We start from the raw sequence: 19,080 nt of genomic DNA, 5'->3' as shown, positions 1-19,080 counted from the left end.
TATGTCATTTCACATTAGCCAGTAAGCTAAGCTAACTACAACTAACAAGCAAAGTATAGCCAAAATAGATGCTGTTGAGTTCTATAAAATCATCAACAAGACAATGATGGTGCTTTCAGCTGTTAACTGCTACAGCATTGCAACCCTGCTGAAAAAAAACATAAAAACCATAAAGTATTTTTGTTGGTTCCAGTGGTTTTGTAATGTGTTTTGGCTTTTTGATGGGTTGATCATAATGTAAAGGATCCTAATGGTGTAACAGGTGACAAATTGCTGATTCTAAACGCATTTGATAGTTTCCTAATGGAATCCAAAGGTGTTCTACGGGAAACTAGTGCTCTCTATAGGATACAAGCCAGTTCCTATTAGAAAAGCAAAAACATTGGGTTTTAATCCCAGTGGTTTCTAATAGTCCTTTTTCAGCAGGAAGGTCGCCAGCAAAACCAGCATATGTTGAGCTTTGGATGCTGGTATGCTGGTCGGCAAGCATGACCATCCTAGGTGACCAGCTGAACCAGCACCAGGCTGGCCAGCTAAACTAGCACCAGTTCAGAATACACTGGAATACAGACTGATTTAAACTCAAGTAGGTGGAAAGTAACCAGAACTGTGAGTCCCATTGGATCGTGTTCAGGTCAGTTCTTGTTTTTGAATGTGTAGTGGAAAAATACCCTAACTGACCCATCTGAATCTCTTGGGGATGTTTCTTAGAGTTGGATTAGACCTAGTCTTGGACTATTTTTGCAATGCCAAAGGTCTTCAATAATTAAAAAGCCTAGAAAGTCAAGGCTCAATGTGTTTCAGCTTTTCGTGATGAGCTGATATCACAGTGTAGAGGAGCCTAATGGTGTACTAGGTGATCTGTGACTGATTCCAGGCACATGGTTTTCTAGTGGGATCTAAGGGAGAAAACTATGTCCTAAAGAAAACTATGGGTCTCGAATGGTAGCTATTAAGCCAAGTCCCATTAAGAAGCAAAAGCAGGCCATTTGCCTTCAAAACAAGCCCCTGTCCTGACAAACAAGATGTGTTTTTGAGGAAATTAGAAATTCCTTTTCCGCTTGTGAATGTAGGAGTGGGAAGGTGTGTCACAACGTTGAATACAGACACAGAAGCAAATATTACAACACAGAAAAGACAAACACAGACCAGACAAACACATACAGCTATGACTAAACAGGGCAGGATTGTATCTGTGCTTCACATCCACTCAGAAACACAAACACAGTACAGCATCTCTCTGACAAGAGGCTCAGATAACTACCACAAAGATCATGGGCTTTTAGGGGAATCCCTGCATGTGTTACTTTGTTAGATACAGAGTACATAACTCTTGTAGATGGTGTACAGTCTCAAGGCTCTTAGCCCTCATACTGTATAAGTGATGTAATGTAGCTGGCATAATACTATAGCTCTATTTATTTGCATTCCCAACACTTGTAACTGTGAGTGAATGAATGAAATCTAGTAAAATGTTAAGTACATTGTTTTACCTCTTGTTCTCTGTGTATCTGGCGCCCTCTTGTGGCTATATTTACCTATAGGCAATGGAATTGCAGCTCTTGTGTGCTATCTTGCATTGCACAGATAAAATAAGTTATAGCAATACTGTTATTACAGTATGGTTATAATACAGTATTATAATACATTATTAAAATACAATATAATTGATGCAAATAATACAAATTAATAAAAAAGATGAAATGATTAAAGAATAGATAACTAGTAAAATAATAGTAAAATAGTAAAATAACAATAAATAAATGCAAAGTTTTATTATAAAAAATTAAAATAAAGTACATCATGCTTGTTTTGTCATTTGTGCTTTATTTCATTTAATTGCAGAAATTTTCTTTAAAATTTATGTTTAGTTTAATTTCGTCTTGCTGTTTTTTATTTTTTTAATTTTATTTAATTTATTTCTTTTTATTTCAAATAAAATCTATGTATCAAACATACGGCAAAGGACAATATATAATATTTTACAATATTTTTTATTTTTAAATAATAAATTATTTTAAAAAGTATTATGAGGCATATTTTAACATCATCATATTCTTTGACACATTTTTTTTATATATATATTATGTTATTTTTCATTCAAGTCCTTAATACTCAGACAAAGTCCTTTGTTTGATTTCATTTTATTTTATTTCGTCATGTCTGCTTGCATCATGCTCCAGTCTCCGCCCCTCATCATCCGGAACTAACTCGTGACTTTCGGCTGTTTTCGCTGTAGCCGCTTCAGCGCCGCTTGGTGTTTTTCGCCATGGGGTCTTGAAGATAAACGCCGCTCTGCCGAACAACAAACACCAACATTTCCCTGAGCACCACCCGAAGACCGAGCACACACACACTGAGCTCCGAGAGACGAGATGTGGCGAGTACAAGGACTGCTGGGCAGAGGTGAGTTCAAACTGCAGCCTCGTATAGTTAGTTATTGTACTGTGTGTGTGTGTGTGTGTGTGTGTGTGTGTGTGTGTGTGTGTGTGTGTGTGTGTGTGTGTGTGTGGCTGCGTCCTAAACCGCGTACTAACAAACTTCATAGAACCTACAAATAGTAATACAGCCGCAGCGGTAGCGCCTTCAGGGCTGTAGTCTGGATGAATGGAAGTGTGCGCTTTTTCGACGCAGCCTGTGTGTACGGTCGTGTTTTTAGTGGTTTGTGGGGACGAGATGTCCGCAGGTTGGTGAAAACATGAGCGTTTTGACGTTGTAGGGACATGTTGCTGCCCCAAACGGGGAAACCCCCACGCCCCCCCCCCACTCCAAAAAGACACACATACAGCTTTTATTACAAAATGTAAGTGTGTAGTTTGGTGGAAGTGCGATCAAGTTTCGTTACATAACTGCTATTTTTCTTAAGGCTTTATTGGGCACCGTAGGGAGCTCAGAGGGTCACTCAGTATCAGTGATCTCTTAATGTGAATGAAGGACTTACATGATGGACTTTACAACAGTTAGATAACGAGATGTAAGCTGTAGTTCATTAAACCCTGTGTGGGTTATAGTTTGAGTAGTTTGTTCAACCCTATGTGGGCTGTAGTTTGTTCAGCACTATGTGGGCTGTAGTTTGTTCAACCCTATGTGGGCTGTAGTTTGCTCAACCCTATGTGGGCTGTGGTTTGCTCAACCCTATATAGGCTGTAGTTTGCTCAGCACTATGTGGGCTGTAGTTTGCTCAGCACTATGTGGGCTGTAGTTTGCTCAACCCTCTGTGGGCTGTAGTTTGTTCAGCACTATGTGGGCTGTAGTTTGTTCAGCACTATGTGGGCTGTAGTTTGTTCAGCACTATGTGGGCTGTAGTTTGTTTATCTCTATGCAGGTTGTAGTTTGTTTATCTCTATGCAGGTTATATTTTGGTAGTTTATTCAACTCCGTGCAAGCTGTAGTTTGTTTAACTCTGTAGGGTATAGTTTGGGTAGTTTATTTATCCCTATGTAGGCCACAGTTTTTTCAATCCTGTGTAGGCTGTAGTTTGCTTAACTCTGTAGGATATAGTTTGGGTAGTTTGTTTAACCCTCTATGGGCTGTTTAACTATGTAAGCTGTAGTCTAGCTCAATGTTGGGGATAGTTTGGGTAGTTTGTTCAACCCTATGTCGGCCGTAGTTTGCATAACCTAATGTGGGCTGTAATTTGTTTAATCTTCTGTTGGCTGTAGTTTATTTAACCCTAAGTGGGCTGTAGTTTAAGTTTGTGGAGGGTATACTTTGGGGTTTGTTTAATTCTATCTAGGCTGTAGTTTATTTAACCCTATTTAGGGTATAGTTTGTGTAGATTGTTCAACCCTATGTAGGTTGTAGTTTGTTTAACCCAATGTTTGCTGTAGTTTGTTTAACTCTGTGTAGACTTTAGTTTAACCCTGTACAGGGTATAATTTAGGTAGTTTGTTTAACCCTGTCTAAGCTGTAGTTTATTTAACCTTGTGTAGGGTATAGTTCGAGTGGTTTGTTCAACCCTATGTAGGCTGTAGTTTGTTTAACCCAATGTTTGCTGTAGTTTGTTTAACCCTACCTGGGCTGTAGTTTGTTTAACCCAATGTTTGCTGTAGTTTGTTTAACCCTATCTAGGCTGTCTTCCAGTCTTCCAGGTTATTAGCCTGTGTTAAATAACTCATGTGTCTTATAATGCAGAATGGTTATTAATTAATGCTCACTCTCGTCGTTGTCCTGCTCTTTCGCTGCAGCGTTGAGCCGTTGTCATGGGAACGGACCGCTGCGTCTCTCGAACGGTCACCACGTAGAGGATGAGGTCATTAGCTCCTCAACGGTCCTGTCCACCAGCCGCCACACCTCGGACAGCAGGTATTTAGCTACTCATCCACTCATTACTCTTATCTGTACACTCCTCCTTCATGAAGTCGTGCTTTCACTCCATCACTCTCTCTATTGTCCCTGTAGCTGAATTGCCATGGCTTGTTGCTATATTTGCTTCTATGTAAGCAGATAGTGGAACGTATTCCCTGTTAAAAGAATGAGCCATTCACAATTATAGCCATATATTGTGTGAAACAGATAAAATAATGTAATCAAACCTTCGACCTTTGGTTTGATACTCTCCTGTAAAGATTTCATGTGGTTGGTATAGTGTAGTTGGTAACACCTCTGCCTTCTACGCTCTAGATTGGGGTTCAGTCCCCGCCTGGGTAAGCACCCTGCACTATGCCAATAAGAGTCGTTGGGCAAGACTCCTAACGCTACCTTCGCCTACCTGTGTAAAATGATCCAATTGTAAGTTGCTCTGGATAAGAATGTCTGCCAAATGCCGTAACTGTAAATGTAAATTTCAGAAAACTAAGGCCAGGTTTCCATCCAGCTGTCAAATTAAATATGAGCGATAACCTGAAACGTCGAAAGACAATTTTGCAAATTAGGCCATAGAAGATGCTAAAACTCTGTTACTTTTCTCAAACACATTAAAAAAAAATACTGATTTTATAGGCAAATGTTTATTATCAAGCAACTTCTCGTTGTTCTTTTGTTTACATTTATGTCCACATTTTTGCATTGTGCAAGTGTATTGGCAAACATAATGGCTCAAGAAATGTCCACTAATCAGCTGCAGGCACCTTTGTTTGTGTACCATCTATTATCCCAGTTTTCCCTTTGATAAGATAAGGGTGCACTTTGATTTCTTCGTTAGTCAGCATGTACTTGCCACTTTCATAACTAATGAAACTGCTGGGCATAAACACCTGAACAGTCATATGATTTTATTTTATTCATGTTTGTATTATTTATGTGCCCAAAGTTTCCATTGTAATTCCTCTGCCTCTCTCTCAGCTCTCAAAGAGGCGAGGATGGAGAACAGAATAAGAAGAAGAAAAGAACGTCTCAGTTTTGTTATGCTGGTCTGGCACGATATTCAGCGCTGGATGCAGTGGGCTGGGTACCGAACACACATTTTACACTCTCTGCTTTGGACTGTCCACTTCATTATGTACATCTTCTTGTAACTACACTGTTTGTCCATTTTATCAGCTCCACTGTATCATATTTTGTAGTTCTGTAATTACGGACTATAGTCCGCCTGTTTCTCCGCACAGCCCCCTTTCACCCTGTTCTTCGATTGTCAGGACCACCACAGAGCAGGTATTATGTGGCTGATAAAATGGACGATGAGCGTAGAAACAAGGTGTATTTAATGAAGTAGCTGGTCAGTGTATAGTAATAATGCTTAATGGAACCCAAATTTTGAATAAAGGTTTTTTTTTTTGTTTTTTTTTAAAAGAAAAGCACAGTATTGTAATGACCATCAAAATATTTTTAAGAATACAGTTTTTTTTTTTTTATGAGTATAAAACGTGTTTCACCCACTTCATTGAGTCACACTTGAAGACGTACTTTCTGCTTGCGCATTAATGTGACTGGCCTGTTTGTAGGGTGCTGCGGCGGTTCTGTTCATGCATGTCTGCAGGAGGATCCACTCTCAGTTCTCGTCTGTGGGCGAGCAGAGCGCAGGACCACCACGCCTCAGAAAGCCTGGCCTCATCCACAAATGCACCTACAGGATTCTGCTCGACATATGTGAGTACTGTTGGTCATTATACGGTCCAGTCAAACACTATGGATTACTAAGTGTCATACTTAGCTGGTGCAAAATATGTTTTAGAAGTCTACAAATGTCTGCTTGCTGTGTAACACTGAAAAAGTAAAATAAGTATTTTAAATATGTGATCAAATCTTGGAGCGTTTAACTTGACAAAAATATTGTAAATTAGTAATTGCAGTATTGTTATCATTTAAGAAGTTCTTGCATTTCCTGAAACATTAGAAAAAGCGAAAAAAAAAACTAAAAATGGTTTGATGTCTAGTTTATAGTGTTTAAATCTCTGTTGTATTAGTCACTTTTGTATATTAACTTGTATGAAATTAGTCAAACTTTTGAACAGTTGTGTATTTGATTCAACACCCAAACAACCTACAGAACAACAGCTCTCCAACATCTTGGACTTTATAAATTTGTTTGTTTTTCTGCTTATATTTCCACTATATATGACTCATGAAGCCATTTAGAGTCTTAAAGGAGACATCCACTGATCCTTCAAAATTTATCGATGTTTTAATCATTTAAAAGTAAAACTGAGTGGTTTTATATGAAATGATCCATTTACAGAAACTTGCCAAGAATTGGATGATGGTGATTGGAACCAGACGTCGAAAGCGTTTAAAGCCTCTAAAAGCTCCCTTAGAGAAAGTCAGTATATGAAATGGTTAAGAATATGTTGCCACAAGCCTCAGAAACTGTTTTACGGTAATTGTGAAATAAGCTTTTAGCCTAAAACATGAAGTCCATTCATGGCCAAGAGATACTTGCAGGGTGCTGTAAGGCAAAATAGTTCCCAAATGAAGCTTACTTGTTTCTGATTTACCACTATTTTACCATCATCAGCTTTACACTAAAATCTCAGGAGGCATGTGTAGGTTCACTGGCAGTTTGGGATATCAAATAAAATAGCTTTATTTGAGTTGTAGACATCATGACCCCTGGTTCCTGTCACCATCACTGTAAAGAAATCAGAGTGGGTAAGTTTCTTTACAATAAACCATTTCACAGCAAACCACTCTGAATCATTTTCAGTGTCAGTGTCAACATCAGACTTAATTATGCAGCAATTTTGAAAAATCAGCATCATTGGAATTCCCATTTGAGAGAGGCCATATCAGCTGCTTGTGTGCCCACACTGTCTGTGGTTTTATGTTGCACGCACAGTCAAAAACGTTACATACAATCAAATTGCGTAGATTGATTATTTATTTATTCATTCATTCATTCATTTATTTTTGTCTGCCACTATTCATGCTTTACTCATACACCCAATCAGATAGATGGATTCTAAGTTGGTACATCCATACATTTAAATAACCACACCTATTTCTGCTAAAGTACATTCATGTACACTGTTATATTCTCTTTTTCTTCCATTCCTTTTTTGTTCACTCTCACACAGTGTCCAGGCGTGATATGTTGCCCAGAGGAGTGAGTGTGATGTGTCTGAAGGGGGCACTGACGAGCCCAGATCAGAGTGACAGCAGTGGGGGGAGCAGCAGCACTAACGCAGAGCCTGTCCCTGACCTGCACACTGCACAGACCTCCTCCCAGCAGACGGAGACACTCAGCCACAACAGCAGAGGTTACTTTGAAAGCTTCAAATGAGAGAAAAGCACATGCCCCTCCAGGGATCTGTGTATATTGATAAATGGGCTGGATTCACAAAAGTGTCTTGAAATAAACTCTAAACTTTTTCACCTTCAAATAAGAAACAAGCTCAGATAGATTGTAATTCTTCAAAAGAGGTCTTAAGGCTGACTTTATATGGTGACACTTTGATGCAACTAGCAATTTGGTTTCATGTATGGTTTCAAGCAACTAGTTGCATGTAAGTTTTACCGTGTAAAGCCAGCCTTAGAAGAGCAATCCAGAGAAAGCTTTTGTGGATCTGACCCAGGTCAGTGAAAGGCAGATTATTTGTGAGAGATTTACAAGTGTGGTCTCCTTGAGTTTCATCTCAGCTATTGGAGTGCACACTTATAACCCCCTCCCCCTCCTCCTCCTCCTCCCCCAGAATAAAGGTCATCAATAAGATTGGCATATGTAGAGTACTTTAGTCATAGGATTCCTAATATCCATCCATCCATCATCTAAACCGCTTATCCTTCTGGGTCGCGGTGGGGCGCTGGAGCCTATCCCAGCTGTCGTTGGGAGGAAGGAAGGATACACCCTGGACAGTTCGCCAGTCCATCGCAGAGGATTCCTAATAAAGCACTTATTTACATACTTAAAAATTATCTTCAATTATTGTTCAGTTTTTGGCATAATTTGAAAATCCCTGTTGTCGTTTACATTGTGTGTAAATTTGGTAAACATTATAAATGGAAAAATTACCAAAAAATGACTTGGAAAACAGTCTGGTTCCATTGACTTACATTAAAAGTAAAGTATGTTTTTTCCTCCTCTGTAAAGTTACCATTTTGGAGATGGACGGTTTTGTTTCGACAGCAGTGAAATATATACACATACACACAGATAACATAAATCAGTCTGAAGAACCCTTTAATCCTGCAAAGCATTCTTTGAGTGTTCATGGTTCTACATAGAACAATTTTCTTTACTAAGGAACCCTGGAAGAACCATCAATTTTAAGTTTGTATGACTTAATATTTGTATTGCATTTGAAGACAAAATTGGGAAATATATAAAAAGCCTGTTGTGTGTTTGTGTCTTACAGAAGAAACTTCCCCCGTTGTGACGGGAGCAGCAGCTGCTAGCCATGAGCAGCCACAAGAAAACCACAAATCACGCTCTGTGGACGAGGCTGTGCAGAATCTGAGAGATGTGGCAGACAACAGCGTTCCTATAATCCTCAACATCATCGGTAATGACGAGTGCAGAGCAGCTCATAATTTTGTATTCTTTACTATTATTACTGACTGTAATCAGTTTAGAGTTTAGCTGAACTGACATTTTGTTTTTTAAAAGAATATGATATGTTTTCAGTTTTTAGGTATGCTCATCAATATTAGTTTTTATTCAGATTTCTATAAAGAAAAATGTAGCAGATTTTTTTTGTTGTTGTTTTCTCAAAGCTCACACTGTGCAGCTATATGAACACATGACATTATTTGCTCTTTAAACTGGCATTTTAAATTCCTAAACGTAAAATCTGTCATTTATAGCCTCTTTACATCGCAGGAATCAAATAAAGTGCTGCTTTGAAAGTAAGGAGTGACTGTCTTTGGACACTCCTAGTCAAAAGACATTTTATTGATGTTCTAAGTGTAAATAAGTTAAATCGTCCTCTACAGGGAACTGAAATATGGCATTTTCTGCATATTTTGTTGCAGACTTTAATTTCTGTTTATTTGCTGAGTTTAACATATTGGGGGAAAAAATGGAACATAAACTATAAAATGAATTATAACTTTTGCACAGGTCACATTTTAATTTTACTTTTTGCTAAGTGTGCTTTAAGTTTGTTCTCTGTAGAGTATGAGTTTTAAAAAATCAACAAAATATGTAATTTTACTTTGAATATAACTTTGTCATCAAACTGCAACACAGATCGGCCAAAATTAAATTCGTATTTGTTGGATAATTCTGGTTATGCATCGCTGTTTACCATGTTAATATATTGTCGCTGTCCAAAGGAACGTGTCTCTGAATTGGTAACTTTACAAGAGAAGACAAAAACATTCTTATCTTTTAATGTACGTTTATGTAAGAGAGTTCATTCCAAGTGATTTTGGAGCCTTTCTATTGGGCCATTAATAATCAAATTTTCGCACAATTTATAGGTCAGCTGCTGCGTTTAAATGATATAGAAAAATAAAAATCGAAGCAAATGAAGATACGTGTTTTTCTTTGGATGGCGATAACATGATGAAAAGATGCATTAGTCTTGCAGGCTTTCTGTAGGTGAATCTTTCTGCAGCTAAGCTCATTTTTCTAGTTAGAATTTAAGCTGTTGCAGAATTTTGAACGTCACAACGATCTATTTCCACTCGCTACTAGTGACATTTCCTGTGAGGTCACCTCTAGTGCTTTTAGTGCTGCAGCGCTATCCACTATAATTTTGCCATTTCCTGTATGCTAATATGTCCGTCCTGCTCTGTGTGTCTGTCTGTGTGTCCATCTGTCCATCTGTGTATGTGTCAGGTCTGGAGAGCGCTAAAGCAGGTGATTATGAGGCAGCGTTTGAATGTTTTCTGGCCTCGGCCCAGCAGGACTACAGCAAAGCTCAGTTTAACGCGGGTGTGTGTTATGAGAGAGGCCGTGGAGTCAGTAAAGACCTCAGTAAGGTAACGTGGAGTGATTTCACAAAATTAAAAAATTGATTCAGTATGATACAGTGGTGTCTCACTTCAGTACATTTTTAGTTCAGCAACAATAAGGAGGAGCTAAAAATGCGTATAAAAGAGACTTTCACTGATTTTCTTCAAACCTTCTGCATAATTAAGTCAGTGAGGAGTAAACAGAGATTCGGAGAGGTTCGATGAGAAATGCTCCATTCTATATATAATATAATACATAAATTTAATCTTAAAAAACACGTGTAATAAGTTTAATGTGTTCATTTTGTTTTTTTCTTTGCTCCACTCTCTGTGTAGGCGTTGCAGTATTACAGATGTGCAGCAGCAGCGGGTCACAGACAGGCTCAGTACCGCTGTGCTAAACTCCTCTTGAACAGCCGGGGGCAGCAGAGCGCCACAGATGCAGACACTGCTACCGCTCTCTCTCTGCTGCACAAAGCAGCAGCCGCTGGACTCACTGAGGTACTGAGCAGATAGGAGAAAAGACTCATTTTATTCTATAATTTGTAATTGTGCTTTTACGTAATTAAATGGTTTACGTGTAACAACAGAATGTTTTAGCTTACCAGTGTTTTGCATATCTATTTGAAAATGGGAAAAAAACGCATTTGGATATAAAACCTCCCTCAACTTACGTCCAGATCTGTGTTAAGGTCAGTGTAGACTTGTTGATATGGTGAACTATAAAAATGAACACGAATGAACATCACATTCATGTTTCTGAGTCAGGCAGTCAAAATTCATCAGAACAGTTGCTGTCTAAAGTGTCTCCCTGTGAAGGTTTGTTCATTTTTATAGTTTACAGTAAGTCATACTGTGTCCTAAACCACGTTGGCAAGACCTGGAAGCTGCTTGAGCAAGTTGAGTTTTTCTTTTTACAGAAAAGATTAAGGTGACTATTGACTTCTAGTGTTTGTTAGCAACACTAGCTTCATAGCTCCAGCACTGAACTAAAATAGCTACATTTGGAAGATGTCTTGGCTGATTGACTTTTTTTTCAATTTTTTTTTATCCAAAAAACAGAACTACATGCAGAACTGCATGCATCATTATGAAGAGAGTATAATAAGCCCTGCTTAACTGTATTTAGTGCAGCACATTATGTGAAATGTTGCACAAACATCATTCATAGCTTGATAACAACTTTTTTAAATTGCATACTGGTTCTTTTTTTTTGTCTGTTCTAAATGATCAAATCTGGAAAAAGAAAAATCTTGATACTTGAATCTTGATTGTGTGTTGTGAAAATGTATTGAGGTACTACAGAGTTATTACAGAGTTTTTATTGACATTTGTACTCTTTCTCTGCTTTCTCTCTATCATTCTCTCAGGCTCAGCTGTACCTGGGCGTGTTATGTTCTCAGAACGCAGACGCTGATGGAGGAAAGTCTGCACAGTACTTCAGAATGGCAGCAGAGCGCGGAGTGAGACTCAGTACACCCCACATCTGTAATACACACTATATACACTGACCGGCCACTTCATTAAGTACACCTCCTGGTGTCTACACTGATTGTCCATTTTATCAGCTCCACTTACTATATAGGAGCACTTTGTAGTTCTACAATTACAGACTGTAGTGCATCTGTTTGTCTGCATCCATTGTTAGCCCCCTTTTACCCTGTTCTTCAATGGTCAGGCCCCCCACAGACCACCACAGAGCATGTTGTGGTACAGTTCTGCTGGAGTTTTTAAACACTGTGTCCCCTCACTGTCCACTCTGTTAGACACATTTACCTTGTTGGTCCACCTTGTTGAGACAGTAGCTCATCTGCTGCTGCACAGTTTGTGTTGGTCATCCTCTGGTCCTACATCAGTGGTCACAAGATGCTGCCGACAGTACGCTAATGGCTGGATATTTTTGGTTGGTGGATGATTCTCAGTCCAGCAGTGACACTGAGGTGTTTAAAAACTTCAGCAACACTGCTGTCTGATCCACTCGTACCAGCGCAACACACACAAACACGCAGAAACGTCAGTGTCACTGCAGTGCTGAGAATGATCCACCACCCAAATAGTACCTGCTTTGTGAGGGTCCATGGGGGTCCTGACCACTGAAGAACAGGGTAAAAGGGGGATAACTAAGTATGCAGAGAAACAGATGGACTACAGTCTGTAACTGTAGAACTACAAAGTGCACCTATATAGTAAGTGGAGCTGATAAAATGGACAATGAGTGTAGAAACAAGGAGTTTTTTTTTTTATTTTATTAGTTTTACATTTCATGGTGAACAGACTGATAGAAATCTGAAATAACATGAATGAAATAACATGAATGAATGGTGTGTGTTTGTGTGTCTGTAGGACAGTACCGGACTGCTGTTTCTGGGTCAGTGCTATGAGAGAGGGTTTGGGGTTCCACGGGGCTACAGAACTGCAGTGAGTCTGTATCAGCAGGCAGCAGCAAAAGGAAACCAGGAGGCCAAGAAAATGCTCAGAGACCTGCACAACAGGGAGGGTAAGCACACACGCATATATGGATCCATACAGCAGAAAGGACATGCTGTCAGATACATGGTTCCCAGTTCAGTCCTTGGAGAAATTTAGCCAGCCCACGTTTTTGTTCTATTTCAGCTTCTGACTAAAGATTATTTCTTTAGTTGATTCATCTGTCTAATCTATCTAATTGAGCCATTATGCAGTCATGTTTCATCTGTGCAAGAAGCAATTTCCTCTTTAATGGCGTTGCAAAATAACAGAAGCTGTATCGCCCCCTACACTTTCTGTGCTGTATTGCAATCTGTCAGAATAACAGCATATATCACAAGAGCATTAGAGAGCATTTTACAGGACTTTTGTTTTTCAGTGAATGTTCCATGACTGGTGTGTTCTTAAATGGTAGAGCGAGCATCACAGTGAACACTCTCTACCCATTAGCAGGGTTTGTGCAGATCCTTAAAAGGTCTTATAAAGTTTTAAAATACATATTAAAAATTTAAAGCCATAAAATGTCTCATCTTAATCTATTAGAGGTTTTGAATTTAGGGCTATCTGTTCTCGGCATATTACAGCATGAAATCGAGGCATATTCACCATCCTGTAGGATGTTTTACATATGACGTCCAATGAAACTAAAACTGTAAAAAAGACATTGCAAAATTGCAGTGATTTCACTGCAGAATATTACAGTAACTGTAACAATAACTGATCCTAAGCCAATATTAAACACTATTCAAGAGTCATTTTGAAAAAGGAGGCTAAAAAACAAAACACATCAGTCCAGAATGTCACATTATGTTATATCATACTAAAATAATTTTACAGTATTATTAATTTACAGAGTAGTATAATTGTACCTAAATTTTGCAGCTCTATCTTCTATGAAAATACCAATAGCGTCTCAGACTCTTTATTAGCTGATACTCAATATTAAAGGACTGTGATCAAATTGGGGCAAAAATTAAATCAGGACATCCCTGATTAAATGGGAAAATGATACCTAAATATTGTGATTGAATCTGAGTTATTGTTTATTAAACTAATCCAGAATAGTGGTCAAAAATGATCATTGATGAATTACTAGAAGAGAGCAGAACTGTGTAAAGGTTGAGTAATCTCAAATTATATATACACCAATCAGGCATAACATTATGACCACCTCCTTGTTTCTACACTCATTGTCCATTTTATCAGCTCCACTTACTATATAGGTTCACTCTGTAGTTCTACAATTACAGACTGTAGTCCATCTGTTTCTCTGCATACTTTGTTAGCCCCCTTTTACCCTGTTCTTCAGTGGTCAGGACCCCCATGGACGCTCACAGAGCAGGTACTATTTGGGTGGTGGTAACACTGATGTGGTGGTGGTGTGTTAGTGTGTGTTGTGCTGGTATGAGTGGATCAGACACAGCAGTGCTGCTGAAGTTTTTAAACACCTCAGTGTCACTGCTGGACTGAAAATAGTCCAACAACCAAAACTATCCAGCCATTAGCATCCTGTGGGCAGCGTCGTGTGACTACTGATGAAGGACTAGAGGATGACCAACACAAACTGTGCAGCAGCAGATGAGCTATCATCTCTGTCTTTACATCTACAAGGTGGACTGACAAGGTAGGATGGACAATGTAGGTTCCAGTAGGTTTGAACGAAATATGTTTAGTACATGCCGTTTTTGAGTGTGTGTGTTGGTATGCAGTGAAAATTGTATTATTTTTGTTTGTGTTGGTCTCAAAATAGTATTAAAAAGTCTTGAATTTGATTTGAAAAATTGTGCAGAAACCCTGGTTAAAATAATCTTAACACTAAGATGCTTTTTATAAACTGAGCCGTGTTTAAGCAGGAAAACTGTGATCGGCCTGCATCACATCTGTGTTATGAATGCAGTAAAATTAAAAATGGTGAGGTTCTCTAAGGACTGGACTGGAAAACTCTGTACTGACGCTCAATAACACATCCATTACATGCTAACTACATGCTTGTAGACTGATACTCACATGCGCTCTCTCTCTCTCTCTCTCTCTCTCTCACGCTCTACAGTCCTGCGCTCTATCCGTTCCGCTCCTTGTCTCTCCCTTCTGGATCAGCTGCATCTGAGTGCCATGTTTTCCCCAGTGTCGCAAGAGGCGGAGTCTGGCCCAAAGCATCCTGACTGGCCCACTCAGCCTCTTCCTCATTCATGGAGCACCGGAAATCTGATATCCCCGTCTGCATTCTCTGCTCAGACACTGAACGCTAATAGCAAAAGTGGAGGCTGGATTATAGGGGTGGGATAAAACATACACATACATGTAGATACATCCTCAAATTATACAAAAACACTTAAACATACAGAAGCAGGACCCGTATCATACGTTTTTTTACCCCTTGAGATCCACTTATAACATTTGTGAGGTGTCATGCACCAAAAATGGTCATAATTCACTTTTCATGACCATTTTCTAACCTCTCTCTATCTCTTCGGATTAAACAGGCTGTTTTTGTTACTGTGCCTTTAAGATTGATGTAAGATAAACAAGCTCTGTTCCGTATTGCGCCTCATTCAGAAAGCACTCCGAGCTGAAACACTCTTTCTAGCTTCAGTGTGAATGGGCGAGGCTAAACTGTTGTAACCTGAATAGGAAGATATATGATTAGTTGGTTATTGTGTTATCGCAGAAACAGTTAACTCAAAGCGGTACATTTGCTACATAATTTTCATATATGTTCAATTTGAAACCAATGTTTACACATTACTTTGAACACCTTTATTTCAAAAGAGCAAAGTCAGTCTTTTTTTTTTCTATGATTATGGGCCCTTTAAAACAAGCTGCTTCTCAACCCAGAAAAGGCAGTATTGAGCAGAACAGTGTAAAAAAATTCACTGGCCAGAAATGCCTTCACTCCACATCCTCGCCCTCTTGGCTTTTGAAAATATATTTTTGCCATTGACTTTGACCTACAGATGCTTGTTAGTGCCACCTTGTGGATATAAACTTCATATAAACACAACCAGAAATACATACATATTTTTGATCACTGAAAGATTATGAGTGCACAAGGACAAATAGACTTTCTCTGTAGCCCTGATAATTTGGGTTTATAAGGATGGAGCTTTTATCCGACAGTGGAATGTTCTCAGCCAATCAGGGAAAAGCTTGAGAGTTTTGAATGTAGAGAGAGACACATTGAGTGAGCGAGAGTATTGAGTTTAATGTTGTTTCTAAGAATGAATGTATCATTTGTTTTATCATTTTAAACACACACTACATGGCCAAAAGTATGTGGACACCTGACCATCACACCTGTATGGGCTTGCTGGACATTGTGTTCCAAAACCATGGGCTTTAATATGGAGTCATTATCCCTCCCCCACCAAACTTTACTGTTGGCACTGTCCATTCTGGTAGGTAGCGTTCTCCTGTTTCACAATACTTACTGTTGACCAGGGCAGGTCTAGCAAGGCAGCCATTTCACAAACTGACTTGTGGTAAAGGTGGCATCCTATGACAGTGCCATGTTTAAAGTCACTGAGCTCTGCAGTACAACCCATTCTACTACCATTGTTAATGGAGACTGCATGACTGCTCTTGATTTTATACACCTGTTAGCAGTTGGTGTGGAATGCAATAATTCTCACAAATTAAGAGCTCAATAATTAGGTGGAGTGTCCACATATTTTTGGCCACATAGTGTATAAGGGAAAAGGGAAGCCCTCCGTTGCATGTTTGATGTATTAGTATGCGTGGTGTAATTTTTTTGTTCGGAATTACAGTGTCAGTTTGAGGCGTTTTTGTATGGGATTACAGTGTCAGTTTGAGGCGTTTTGTATGGAATTACAGTGTCAGTTTGAGCTTGTTTGTATGGAATTATAGTGTCAGTCTGCATGTTTTTGTGGAAGAGCTGATGAGTATTTTTCTTCATTTTGCCAGTGAGCCATTTCAAGGGAGCTGCCTTTTGGCCACCTGTTTCAAAACTGGTTTTAACAAGCCCTCGTCCACTTGGCCTCACCATTTCTCTTTGGGGGGGATCCCCAGTGCCATCTTGAGGGCCATTCTATTAGTTTATTAGCTTGAGTGAAGGGTGTTAGACGAGCCTCGAATAGATGAGTATTTAATTCAGAAACAGTACGTGCCCAGAAATCACTGTGATTTGGCACTTTTCTTTTTTTAAAGTTGATGATGCAATGCATATGCTTTACTCTGCTAAGCTATTTGTAAGCAAGCTAAAAGCTACCCAGCTAGCAACAGCAAAAAGAAAGGTGGTACGTCATGGTTTTAAACCAGAGTTTATAGCCAGACGAAATGATTATTCACAAAATTTGTGTTAACTTTTGCAAGCCTGGCTATATAGCTCAATGAAGATGACCTAGCTGAAGGCGAGTGTACTCCAACTGAACAGTTCATTCCTCGCTGCCTGCTCTCCCCCTTCTGCTGTGAGTGGCCATTTGCTTAACGTAGTTGTAACGTTGCCTCCAAGTGGTCAGTCAAAGTTGGCGAGGTTGAGAATAGTATTGTATCGGGTCTAGCTCTTGTATTTTAGATGTCTGGTATAATTTAGACCAGTGTTTCTCCACCCTGGTCCTGGGGGCCCACTGTCCGGCACATTGTAGTGCTTTTCCTGCTTTAACACAGCCACTTTAACCCAATAATGGGCCGTTAATGAATTGATTAGTTGGATCAGGTGTTGGGCCTCTAGGACCAGGGTTGAGAAACGCTGGTTTAGACTGCAGGGCTTTGGCTGAATAGGCTATTGTTGTTAATGGGAGTTTGACAATAACAAATAAATGTGAGTAGCAAGTGCTAACTGGTCCCTATAACTTTCTCTCCTTGTAGCCTTATTTGGCTTCTCTGAATGATATTTTTTGCAACAATTAATGCATTTAGGCCAATATAACCAAACACTGTCCACTTTCATGCCAAAATTTGTAGCATGTGCCAAACAGTTTTCCAAAAGATGCTTGAATCTTATGTGCCTTTATGCATTTCCGTGTTTTCATAATTAGTTACACGACAGTAAATAAGCATTCAGTAAAGAAATCGGCCAAAAGAAGATGTTGCTGAAATCTGAAACCCTGTGTGCATTTGTAGCTGTAAATGGATATTTGTCTTTTCTGTCATTTCTGTGTCTGTGAATGTGAACTTCTGAAGCACTACTGTTTGTTAGACGCACACTATATTGCTTATTTTTGAATAAACAAACTTTTCTACCATGATGAACTGGTGATATTGATGATTCATTTCATGAACAGTGAATTTTGCATCTATACAGTTCAGTCACAGTGTATTTAATATAGTACAATATATTAAAATGTATTAAATGATAACAGAATATTAAAAATACATTAATCTATTCAAATGTGAATCTAATCTAACATTATGTCAGTGTATTTAATCTGCTTAAGTATATACTTTATATACTTAAAGTATTAATCCTGTTTAAATTTGTTATATTTAAATTAAAAAAAAATCTATCGGCATTATTGATCACTTTATCAGTGGAAACACAATTACGTCATCCACACAGTCCCGCATCTTGCGCTCAGCGCTCCGATTGGTCAGTCCAGTTCCTTTACTTCCCACCTGTATTCCGACAAACGCCGCTCTCTTGCGCTGGGATTGGCTGATAGTGTCCCGCCTCCTGTGCCGGGATTGGCTGTTGGGTCATACTCACGCGCAGTCTGCCGGAATACGGGTGAGAGAAACAATAAGGGTTCATGGGGACGCGCCTTCAGCGGCTGCATTAGCTAATGATTCACTTTACTGAATCGATTCTTTTTAACTACCTGTTTGGTATTTCAAATATAGATTGTTATATAGACAAAAGTGACAGTACAAACATTGCACGTGAGTTCCTGTAAGAGTAGGATGAAATTGTAGCCTGGACAGTGTCTCTGGTTGCTCGCGCTGGGTCATGAATCAAATGAATCAAAGCTTGCACAGTTTTATGTTGTCTACATAAAACCCAGTCTGAACACATGGATATGCCCTTTATGGTGCTACATAGAACCATGTACATGTTCTCCGTCAATCTGAAGAACCATTTCAGCATGCAAAGAACCATTTAAGCACGAAAGGGTTCTATATGGATCTCATGGTTCTAAATAGAACCATTCCCTTTTTGGAAGAACCATCTTTTTTAAGAGTGTACTTTTACAAGCTTGACCTCGCAATAGCACAACTCTTTTTGGTGCTACGTAGAACCATCCTCAAAAAGGTTCTATATAGAACCATGTACATCATGTTCTCCATCAATCTGAAGAACCATTTCACCATAGAAAGAAAAAGCCCGAAACAATTCTATGCAAAACTCATGGTTTTAAATAGAACCACTGCTTTACTAAAGAACCCTGA

At 39.0% G+C, this 19,080-nt stretch overlaps 1 protein-coding gene across 1 annotated transcript; it reads left to right on the top strand.

Moving 5' to 3' along the window:
* The first annotated feature begins 2,197 nt into the window (after nt 1-2,197).
* Nucleotides 2,198-17,942, top strand: dele1 (DAP3 binding cell death enhancer 1). Its single transcript, XM_036589843.1, has 11 exons — nt 2,198-2,406; nt 4,188-4,305; nt 5,284-5,389; nt 5,883-6,027; nt 7,452-7,634; nt 8,730-8,876; nt 10,157-10,299; nt 10,609-10,773; nt 11,643-11,735; nt 12,616-12,769; nt 14,789-17,942. The coding sequence occupies exons 1-11, from the start codon at nt 2,376-2,378 to the stop codon at nt 15,022-15,024; spliced, it is 1,521 nt and encodes a 506-aa protein (XP_036445736.1). The 5' UTR covers nt 2,198-2,375; the 3' UTR covers nt 15,025-17,942.
* The last annotated feature ends 1,138 nt before the right edge of the window (nt 17,943-19,080 follow it).

This window comes from Colossoma macropomum, unplaced genomic scaffold (genome assembly GCF_904425465.1).
Source record: "Colossoma macropomum unplaced genomic scaffold, Colossoma_macropomum, whole genome shotgun sequence".
Classification (NCBI taxonomy): Eukaryota; Metazoa; Chordata; class Actinopteri; order Characiformes; family Serrasalmidae; genus Colossoma; species Colossoma macropomum.
The sequence above is the reverse complement of the archived record's forward strand: the minus strand, read 5'-3'. Positions and strand labels throughout refer to the sequence as shown.